Source organism: Pongo abelii, chromosome 13 (assembly GCF_028885655.2).
Source record: "Pongo abelii isolate AG06213 chromosome 13, NHGRI_mPonAbe1-v2.0_pri, whole genome shotgun sequence".
NCBI lineage: Eukaryota > Metazoa > Chordata > Mammalia > Primates > Hominidae > Pongo > Pongo abelii.
In genome coordinates, this window is record NC_071998.2 from 20,077,097 (window position 1) to 20,088,656 (window position 11,560).

Here is an 11,560-nt window from a genome sequence, read left to right on the forward strand (position 1 = left end):
GTAGTTTCTCACCTGCACGCTGCTGGTGGGGCCGGGCCGGAGCGGAGGCTGCAGCTTCTACTCCCAGCCCTGGAGGTAGGGAACTGCGTCCTGCTGTGGTGGTTGCCCACCTTCTCTGAGCCCCGGTCTCCCCATCTGCTGGACAGCTATTACAACCCCAACCCTTTACCAACTTCACAGGGCTCCTGCAGGTGCTCTGTTGGTTGTCAAGGGCTGGACATTGCGAAACTGGGGTGTGTGAAGCAAAAAAATTCTAAGCCCGGCACCCGACTGAATGTACCTCCCTCTCCGCCAAAGGAATTCTAAAGAAACCTTAAAAACTAGTTATGGCCATCACGGGAAGCGGGAGTGGAGCGGGGAGAGCCGGGGCGCGGCGGTTGGACATGCACTGATATCATATCCCATTGCTTTCGGAGTTTAGGCCCAACGGGGACTGACACAACAGAACCTTTGTAGAACTAAGATGTCGAATTCCAACCTGATATCACATTGTGTCAGGAAGTGGTGGGTTCTTGGTCTCACTGACTTCAAGAATGAAGCCGCGGACCGTCACAATTCTTAAAGACGGCGTGTCTGGAGTTTCTTCCTTCTGGTAGGTTCGTGGTCTCACTAACTTCAGGAGTGAAGCTACAGACCTCCGCGGTGAGTGTTACAGCTCTGTAAGACGGCACGCGTGGAATTGTTTGTTGGCTCCCGGTGGGTTCATGGTCGCACCGGCCTCAGGAAAAAAGCTGCAGATCTTCGCGATGAGTGTGATAGCTCACAAATACAGTATGCACCCAAAGCGTGAACAGCAGCAAGAGTCATTGCAAAGAGCCAAAGAACAAAGCTTCCATGACCTAGAAAGCAAACCCCAACAGGTTGCCGCTGCTTGCTGGGGCAGTCTGTTTTTATTCGCCTATCTGGCCCCACCCACATCCTGCTGATTGGTCTGTTTTACAGAGAGTTGATTGGTCCGTTTTGACAGGGTGCTGATTGGTGCGTTTACAATCCCTGAGCTGGACACAAAAGTTCTCCAAGTCCCCACTAGATTAGCTAGACACAGAGTGTTGATTGGTATATTTACAAACCCTGAGCTAGACACAGAGTGCTGATTGGTGCATTTACAAACCTTGAGCTAGATACAGAGTGCCGACTGGTGCATTCACAATCCCTTAGATAGACATAAAGGTTCTCCAAGTCCCCACTGGACTCAGGAGCCCAGCTGGCTTCACCCAGTGGATCACGCACTGGGGCCGCAGGTGAAGCTGCCTGCCAGTCCCCTGCCGTGTGCCCACACTCCTCAGCCCTTGGGCAGTCGATGGGACCGGGCGCAGTGGAGCAGGGGGCAGTGCTCGTCTGGGAGGCTCGGGCCTCTCAGGAGCCCACGGTGGGGGTGGGGGTGGGGGTGGGGATGGGGATGGGGATGGGGATGGGGGTGGGGGTGGAGGTGGGGGTGGGGGGAAGGCTCAGGCATGGCAGGCTGCAGGTCCCAAGCCCTGCCCCGCAGGAAGGCAGCTAAGGCCTGGCGAGAAATCAAGAGCAGCGCCGGTGGGCTGGCACTGCTGGGGGACCCCATGCACCCTCCGCAGCTTCTGGCCCGGGTGCTAAGCCCCTCACTGCCTGGGGCCGGCGGGGCCGGCCGGCTGCTCCGAGTGCGGGGCCCGCCAAGCCCACGCCCACCCGGAACTCTAGCTGGCCCGCAAGCGCCCTGCCAGCAGCCCCGGTTCCCCCCGTGCCTCTCCCTCCCCACCTCCTGGCAGGCTGAGGGAGCCGGCTCTAGCCTCGGCCATCCCAGGAAGGGGCTCCCACAGTGCAGTGGCAGACTGAGGGGCTCCTCAAGCGTGGCCAGAGTGGGCGCCAAGAGCCAGCGAGGGCTGCCATCACGCTGTCACCTCTCAATATGACAGAAAAAGAAAGAAAAATTTTTTACCCCAAAATATGTTTCATTGCCATAATTTGAAATGGCCCCTGCAAAGCTGTTTTGTGTTGAGGGTGCAGGAGGGATTTGCATCTGGAAAAAAACCTCTATTAACCTAACTAGATCTTTCCCCTCCCAGGCCCTTCCAATTCTGAAGAGATTAACTGAGTCTAGCACCTTTTTTCCCCTTCGTTAACAGGTGAAACCAAATTTGGACGGCCCATCATCCCACAGCCTTGCCCTTCCCCAGGCTTTGCCACAGCCAGCAGAGCCCTTGAGCTGACACAACCCTTTCCTGAGTACACAACCTTCCTCTCCACTGCCCCAGCCTACAACAGAGATATCAGGGCTTTGACCAGGATGATTCTAGCCCCTGGGCACTCTTCTTCCTCCATCAAAGACACGAAGCGGCTTGCCCAAGCCTTGGCCTCTTTATCAGCCACTCTTCCTTTACTCCTGCAGTCCTAGGGGTCTCACCCATTCAGAGAGACTCCAACCTGAATGAGCCGGAAATATCTCCCGTTCAAGAAACTACAGCTTGGTTGGATTCCTCCTTGGCTCAACAGTTCCCCACTCTGGACTTTTCTTTCCACAGCTCCTCCAGCACCTACGAGCCATCCCCAATCCATGCTCCAATCCATCCTTTATCAGCTTCCAGGACGATTTTTTGTTTGTTTGTTTGTTTTGTTTTGTTTTTACAATTTTTTTTCTTTTTCTTAAAAAAAAAAAAAATAGAGACGGGGCTTCACCATGTTGCCCAGGCTGGTCTTGAACTCCTGGGCTCAAGGGATTCGCTTGCCTCGGCCTCTCAAATTGCTGGGATTACAGGTGTGAGCCACTGTGCCCGGCTGCGATTTTAAAATACTAACACTAAAAATTCATTCCCACCCCCCCAACTCTCTCTCCGCCCCATACGGCTTTTTCTTTTTTCTTTTTCTTTTTCTTTTTTTTTTTTTTGAGACGGAGTTTTGCTCTGTCGCCCAGGCTGGAGTGCAGTGGCGCGATCTCGGCTCACTGCAAGCTCTGCCTCCCGGGTTCACGCCATTCTCCTGCCTCAGCCTCCCGAGTAGCTGGGACTACAGGCCGCCACCGTGCCTGGCTAATTTTTGTATTTTTTTTTTAGACGGGGTTTCACCGTGTTAGCCAGGATGGTCTGGATCTCCTGACCTCGTGATCCGCCCGCCTCGGCCTCCCAAAGTGTTGGGATTACAGGCGTGAGCCACAGCGCCCGGCCCTCCGGCTCCCATAAGGCTTTTTCTAAAGCCCAGCTTTAACATCTCTGCTTTGCTCGGAGATGGCCCTGGCTTCCAACTGTCTGCTGAAATGCCCCAGTGGAGCTTGCACCGTGGCTTAAATGATCTTCAATGACGCCTTCAGGTTTTAGCTCACACCACACCTACCAGTCCCTGCGCCTCACACTGAGCCATACTGAACACTTTCCCCCGCTCCCTGCCACCGCTCTTGTGTCCTTTGCCTCTGAATAAGCTCATAGCCATTTCCAGTGGGAGGAAAAGACCTTCTAGCTGGTCTCATTGCTTTCCCCAATCCCCACTCCATCTGTTTGCCATATGATTATGTGTCTCTCCTGATGTAAAAGCTAACCCCCTGCCTGAGGTCTTGTATTATACAACCCAGCTCCTGCATGCCCCTCCCAGCTTCATCTCCTATCACTCTTCCTCCAGCTTGCTATGTTCCAGCTGCGCTGATCCTGAAATGCTTCAAACACACTGTAAGCCTTTGCAAACACTATTCCCTTTCCTCTCACTTTTCCATGTCTGTCTTCTTTTACTTTAGGCCCCAGCTTCAGCATTCCCTCTTCAGAAAGGCCTTTCCTGACGACCACTTTTGCAAGATTGGTTCATTCTATCCCTGTCTTGGCATCTTTTTTTTTCTTTGTATCACCTCTCAGTCAGTAATGGATTTTTTTTTCTGTGTCTTTCCTACAATTATAAGTTCCTTGAGGAGACTATGTCTGCCGTGTTCGTGATTGTATTCCCAGTGCCACTGCATAGTATATACTTGTTGACAGAATAAATGAATGATTTTTTTCTACATTCTTGACATATCCAAATTCTATCTATCAGATCCAGGACCTGACACACAGTGGATACTCAATAAATACTTCTTGATACGCTAGTTTTAATTAATGCTGATTTCTGCAGGAAGCTTTCACTGATTACTGCTCTGCCCCTCACTCCAAAGTGACTTCTCTCTCTCCTTAGACCCCTCACAGCACCTTATCTGTTCTCTTTGGAGGCCCTGAGTGAACCGCCCCTTATGTTGTAAGCCTCTATCTTCACGTGTCACCTAATCTCTCTCAGGAGCTTTTCAAAATATAGTAAGATTCTTCCTCAATTATTTACATTCATAATGCTGCATCAGGCATCACCTGGCATGGGCAACCCATGAGTGTTTGTTGAAAGAAATGAATCAGCCAATGTGATGGTGGGTGGGAAAAGGAAGGAAGGGTGTAAATGTCCCATCGTTTCTTAGTCACTGAACAATTGACTCTTGCATTTCAGGGTAGCAAGTCCCCATTCTGCCTATCTCATGCTGGAGGCTGCATGACTCAAAGAAAGTGCTAAACAGTGCAATTTCCCCTGCTTCTTTAGCTTTTCAACAAACAGTGAAAGGTTTCCCAGCACTTCTGGGACTTAGTTCTCCTCATGGGAACTGTAGAGAAAAACAGCAGCTCCATACAGTAGCAACTCAAGACACTTAATGAATTTGAGGGGAGGAGAAGCAAAGAAAAAGGAAATAAACATTTATTGAGTTCTGAGCTGGAAGCTTCAGTCTTCTTTGTGCCTTCCATGATTATTTATTCTTCACAATAATGCTGAATATATATTGTTCAACAATCTCTAGGGTGTTGGCTGTATTAGAAAAATGCATTCAAGGTATCTAAATAAGACATCTGCCACATATTAGGCCTTCATTAAATGAAAAGGAGTATTATTTCCTTTTGCCATATGGGGAAACCAAGGCCCAGAGAAATGCCTGATAACACAGGCCAAAGCCAGCATTCAAATCCTGATTGAGGCCAGGTGCAGTGGCTCACCCCTGTAATCCTAGCACTTTGAGAGGCCAAGGTGGGCAGATCACCTGGGGTCAGGGGTTCGAGACCAGCCTGGGCAACATGGTGGAACCCCGTCTCTACTAAAAAAATACAAAAATTAGCTGGGCATGGCAGCAGATGCCTGTGATCCCAGCTACTCAGGAGGCTGAGGCAGAAGAATCGCTTGAACCTGGGAGGCAGAGGTTGCAGTGAGCCAAGTTCGCACCATTGCACTCCAGCCTGGGCAACAAGAGTGAAACTCCATCTAAAAAAAAAAAAAAAATTCTTGTTGAGCTCCTCCCCTAAACTTGTGAACACATAGGTTGTGTTCACATAAATGAGTGATTTACCTCTTCATAGCTTTCTGCTGGCAAAAGTTTCAAGTCTTGTTTAACATTAGGCAATTTTTATTATTTTGGTGCCCTGTAGTTCCTATTTTTCATTGCCATGAAATTGCTTCCAATCTGTGTTCAAGAGCCTCATTTAAATTTTATTCAAAGTATCCTATGAAAAGAAACAGGCCTCTGAGAAAATATGTCTTTTCCTGGCACAAGTACTGGTTAACTGGTTTTTAGTTATTAATAAGTTATTGGTAACAGGAGATGGGAAGGATGCCTTTTCATGTCTTCTCTCAGGTATTGTTTTCCTTCTGTTTGGAGAGAACTGAGGTGTGTGACTTCACACTTTCCTCTCTGTTCCTGCTTTTGCTGGGTGGAGGAAAGGAGCCCTAGAGAAGGGCCACAGGGGCAGCACTGAGCTCACAACTGGTCAGGCGCACCAGAGGGACAAGGGACTCCTTTAACGAACTCTAATAGCCTAAGGTGAGTGACTAAACCACCTTTGGCCTGGACAGAGAAGACAGGCAAAGAGGCACCCCAAGGGAGGCTTAAAATCAGTTTCCCTGGGGTCTAAAAACAAAATACAGGGGATGGTTTCAGACTAGAAGAGACGTCCATAAGAGCTGAGGGTTATTACTAGCATTTATCACTTACTAGATTGAGTACTTGCTGGATTTCTATCCCATAAAATGGGCACTATTAGTATCCCAATTTGCAGAAAAGAAAACCAAAGCACTGAGAGGTTAAGTGGCTTGTCTAAGGTCCACCAGGATGAACTGGGATTAACTGGCTCAACTGGGGTAAGAAAGGTATCCAATATATTTCTTTTGCTTTAATATTCTTAAAAAAGCAAATCTAATTCAAGTCTTTAATGTTCGACTTTTTATATACTTAAAACAGGAATAAGGTGCAAGATTCAGGGATGCAATCAATTTCAGATAAAGCACATGTGTGGCCTTGCAACAAAAGAACTTCCTGCCACCTAGTGGCAACCTATGCTTGCTGCAGTGGGGCAGCCAAGAATCCCAGGCCTCCTGGTGCAGGCGCTGCAAACTATAACTTGTGAAGGTCGAATCTATCAAATATCACCGGTATTCACTCCTATTTGCAAAGGTTATTGCCAAATAAGTGTTATATGAGAAGTCAAGACTGTTTTTCAGTGACCCCCACCTTTCTCCCTCACCGCTGCCTTCTTGAGTATTCCTTTTGCTTCTACACTCCTTGGGTACGCTCCTTTTATGATAAACACTTTGCTGATAGTGATCTAACTAATCTGTGCCCTAGAGAGTCTATAAGCATCCTGACCAGGGGTAGAGACTTGTCTTACTCATCTGTAAATCCCAAGGCCTGGCACAAAGGAAGTATCCAGTGAATGTCTGTTGAAGGAATATAAGTGAATGCTTTTAACCCAAACTCTATGACTCAGGCCAAGATTAAGCAGCAGTTTATTTGAATACTCTATATAGTAAACATTTGAAGAGGGTGGGTGGGAGAGTGGAAGGGGCTTCTCAGGGAAGTGTCCAAGGCAGGACAGGGCAGGAGGCCCTTGGGCCGTTGACCTGTTTACAGGGCCGTGGATGCCCGGAACTTCTGGGTCAAACAGAACACGGCGGCCGTGAGGGCCGTGCACTGACGGGCCAGGAGTTTCACATTTGGGTCGTGGTAGCCTCTCTCACAGGTCGATTTAGCAGCCTCTACAAACTGATGGTAGGTGTACACCACATCCCTCAGGTTCCCTGCTGCCTCTCTGTGCCGGGCGGAGCAGTGGCTACAGTCTGTGAACTGAAAGCACAGGCCGGCCAGCTGGACCAGGTGCTGGAAGGTGTCACGCACGGCCCCCTGCATCTCTTCGGGGGACTGGTCCACTCTGATCACATGCTGACAGCTCGACAGGAGCTTCTGGGAGCCCATGCAGAGGCGGCTCCGGCTTTCGGTAAAGTGCCAGGTGCACTTCTCTGGGGGATGTTTGTTTCCAACCCCCCAGGAAGTTTCTAAAATGTCTTGTAGCTCCAGCAAGCTCTCCATGAGTTGGATGAAGCCCTCAGGGGTGCTGGCTGGGGTGGCTTTCAGCTGTCTCAGTGCCCTGGAGCAGTACTCTGGCCAGATGTGGCTTTTCCTCGACAGGGCCGCGGTGCTGCAGCTGTGGGCTCGGGCGGGCCTCCAGGGCAGAACCACCGGGCTTCCCGCAGAGGGCGGTGAGGTGAGGGGGGCCGTGGGGTGTGCTTCCAAGTCCCTGTCTTCTTCCTCTGTCTCAGGCTGCGGGCCACGGAAGCATGTGGCATAGGAGAACTGACAGCTGCACTGGTCCATCCCTATCCTGGGAGCCACCATCTCATTCATGCCTGCAAAACCCAAAGATGTGGCCACCCTGAGACTGGCAGAGACTTCAGGATGGCTTTCTGGGGCAAAGCACAGAAAAGGCTTCTCAGCAGAAAGGCAGATGCTAGAGCTGTCACTTTTGCCTTCTGAGAATAAGCAATGGTTTGAAGTTTCTAAGTGAGGATCCTCTTGTGGACATGGTAGTGGTTCTGGCAGGGAAGGCTCAGGATTAAAACAGACCCACTCAGGGCTGTCCCTAGGGGCTATAGCTTCCCCTGTCACATGGTTAGGTGCCTCTGCCTTGATCCCCTCTGGAGGGACGGCTGATGAAATTGTCTGCTTCCCAAGAAATAAATCAGGGTCTAAATCCAACTCTACGAATAGTTTTTGTTCTTGAGCCTGGCAGGCTTGCCCTGGGGGTTCTCTGCTCTGTCCTTGAGGGTCTCTAGGGGGATGTGGTGGGATCTGCTCAGTCTCTGTTACAGGAGCATCTAAAGAAAGGGAGGTTACTATTTTACCAGCTGGAGAGCTAATATCAAGAGTCTGTGAAACATTATTTGACACATCACCCGGGGAGTCACCTGAATCCTTCCTAGATTCCTCCTGAAATATGTTGGTGCCATTTTTGTTTGTAACTTCTCTGTCTTTTTCCAGAGATAGTTGTCCTTGTTGCTCTTCCTTTGTAGGGATAGAAGCTATCTTCTCTCCTGGATTTATTCCACATTCATCACTTCTAGGCTCATCTCTAGGAGACAACAAAGGCTCTGTGTATTTGCGGGCAGTTTCTTGTATATGATTTGTACAAAAAGATTCCAATCCCATTTCCGACTGGACATGGGGCTCCAACTGGAGCTCTAGTGTGTCTCCTTGAGAGACATTATTTAGTCCTGGGTTGCTGGCCAGGCAGCCTCTGTCTGGGTTAGGGTCACTACTGGAGAGGGAGAAGGAGCTGTCTCCATGCTCTATGGTCGGTTCTTTGGGGGCAATCCCATCCAGGTCTTGAGATAGAGATAAGATTTGGGAAGGCCTTGCCTGAGCAGTATCTGGGCCAGATGAACCTGGGTTAGAACAGTGAGGAGTGCTTGCTAAGGAGCTGGCAACAGGGACAACACCAGAATTCTCTTTATTGTTGGGGTCAATCCGGAAGCGAATGGCAGAAATAGAAGACACTCGAGAGTCGATGACTGATTTGGTTTCCATGGTCTCGGGCTCCATCTCCATGACTCTGGAGGCTGGGTTTGTGCTCTTGGTCTCCCTCAGAGGAGCTAGCAGCCCCAAGGCCTTAGTCTCCAGAAGGCCAGGCTCACCCTGCACGTCCTGCAGAGAGGACACAGTTGGGGAGGGTGCACCAAGGGCCAGGTAGGGCTCCCTGTCATAGTAGCACACGTCGTCTACACTCTCCAGGGAGGCTGATGGCACCAGGGGAAATGAGACCTGAGACGTGTAGTCGGTCTGTAGGAAAGACCTTCTTTTCCTCAGGGTCTTGGCATATTTCTTCACCCCTCCCCTCCTGCTTGGCTGTCTTCCACAAGGCAGGCTGTTCTCAGGGCTAGAAGTGCTGGCCTTATTCTGCAAGCTTGTGGCACTGGGTTCTGCAGTAGAAACATCTCTGGGCCCTGGGAGTTAGGAAAGAAAAAATACATTAAAAAGCAGAAAAAAAAGAGGTTAATAGAGCTTGGGCTCAGGCTTTGGGCTTGCCTGGGTTTAAATTCTGGCTAAGCTGTGTAACCTTGAGCAAGTTCAATCCTGATCTCCTCAACTTCCTCATCTGAAAGATGGGGATAATAATTGTGACAGATTTTTTTTTTTATTTTTTTGAGACGGAGTCTCGTTTTGTCACCCAGGCTGGAGTGCAGTGGCGTGATCTCGGCTCACTGCAACCTCTGCCTCCCAGGTTCAAGCAATTCTCCTGCCTCATCCCCCCGGAGTAGCTGAGATTACAGGCATCTGCCACCATGCCTGGCTAATTTTTGTATTTTTAGTAGAGATGGGGTTTCACCATATTGGTCAGGGTGGTCTCGAACTCCTGACCTCAAATGATCCGCCTACCTAGGCGTGGGATTACAGGCATGAGCCACCGCGCCTGGCCGACTTTTTTTTTTTTTTTTTTTTTTGAGACAGGGTCTCACTCTGTCCCCCAGGCTATAGTGCAGTGGTGCGATCACGGCTCACGGCAGCCTTGAACTCCCGAGTTCAAGCAATCCTCCCACCTCAGCCTCCCAAGGTGCTTGGATTATAGGATTGAGCCACCACACCCAGCTGTGATAGACATTATTAAATTTTTGGATGCCTAAGATCCATTTAATTGTCTTTTGGTCACAGCACCTCAACTTCTGTTTAGGGAATGACATCTCCCCAATGGTTAGAGTCTGCTGGAACTGTTCACGAAGATGCTCTGTCCACGCCAGCCAATCAGCTACAAATTCCCCAGAATTCCAAACCCAAGGACATTAAAAAAAAAAAAAAAAAAAAAGCAGAGCCATTCTTTCCAACCACAATAGCTTGATAATACAGGTAGGGAATCCTGTAACTAGACTCTTAGCCTGGTTGCTGTCTATTTCTGAACGCAGGTCTTCAGGCTTGCCAGCAATTCTATAAACAATCTTACTTCCTAACACTTTTTCTTTGTGCTGATGTTAACCCAAGTCTTTTAGTGCCAGTGGTGCCAATCAGTGCTGCCGTGCAGGTTAAATGAATTAGTGCATTTTTATAAAGCACCCAGCACAAGGCCTCTGCCTCATTACGTATTCACTAAAAGGAAGCTGCTCTTGTTATTGCCATTTCATGTCTGAATGTAAAGGGGCCACAACTCTGTCACAGGCATTGAGTTTTGTGCATCCCAGGATGGATCCTTCTGGGAGGAGAGGCACTATTGTAAAGAACCCTTGGGAATCAGCCAGAAGGAATTAGGATCAGAGCCTAGCACTTGAGAATCAGAGAGCTTGTGTAGTCAGACCAGTCATTTCTAACCTGGCTGTATGCTATTAGAAACCTTATCAAGTCCTAGGCTGCTCCCCAGAATCTCTGAGGAGTCAGAATCTCTGAGGCTAGGGCCTAGGAATCTATAAGGTTTAGTTTTTTTTGTTTTTTGTTTTTTTTTGAGACAGAATCTTGCTCTGTTGGCCAGGCTAGAGTTCAGTGGTGCAATCTCAGCTGCTCACTGCAGCCTCTGCCTCCCAGGTTCCAGTGATTCTCCTACCTCAGCCTCCTGGGTAGCTGGGATTACAGGTGCATGCCACCATGCCTGGCTAATTTTTGTATTTTTAGTAAAGATATGGTTTTGCCATGTTGGCCAGGCTAGTCTCAAACTCCCAACCTCAGGTGATCTGCCTGCTTTGGCCTCCCAAAGTGCTGGGATTACAGGTGTGAACCACTGTGCCCGGCTGAATCTGTAGTTTTTAAACAAGGTCCCTCAGGTGATTCTGATGCCCAGTCACATTTGACTGCCCTAGGCTACTGACAGCCACCGACTAAGGAGTTTCTAAGTCCCAAAGACGAAGAGGCTCCAATAGTCAGTCAGGGGCCAAATCAGAACCCAGGCTGAGGAATCCTAGTTCTGGCTCTTTTCTCAGCACCACACTGGCTCCTTCTAAAAAAAAAAAAAAGAAACAGTGTCTGGTATGAACCCCATATGTTCCTGACTAGACTCCCATAAAAGGGCCCTGACTGATGGTTTCTGCCACACTTCCGTCCTGCCCCCGGCACAATGGCTGGCCCTGCAGGGCAAGGCTGGGGGCATGGAAAGTGGTTGTCTGGGTACTTTGGGGAGCAATAAGCAGTCTGGCCATGGTTTCTCCTATCCTTAGAGGCACAGTCAATTGAACTCAGTGTAGATGGTGGAGACTTCATTCATTCATTTAGCAACAATTGCTAGACACTGTGTGCGGGGGACATAGTGAGAAACACACAGTTCTAACGCTCAAAGGAGTTCTCGGTCTAGTGATGGAG

General features: G+C 49.4%; 1 protein-coding gene across 1 annotated transcript in view; it reads right to left on the reverse strand.

Moving 5' to 3' along the window:
- Positions 1-6,721: 6,721 nt before the first annotated feature.
- The window catches only part of FRMPD1 (FERM and PDZ domain containing 1), a 100,245-nt gene continuing 95,406 nt past the window's right edge, over positions 6,722-11,560 (reverse strand). Inside the window, exon 16 of the mRNA XM_002819604.4 lies at positions 6,722-9,228. Within this exon, the coding sequence (XP_002819650.4) occupies positions 6,857-9,228 (2,372 nt within the window). The 3' untranslated portion in view covers positions 6,722-6,856. The remainder of the gene's footprint in view (positions 9,229-11,560) is intronic.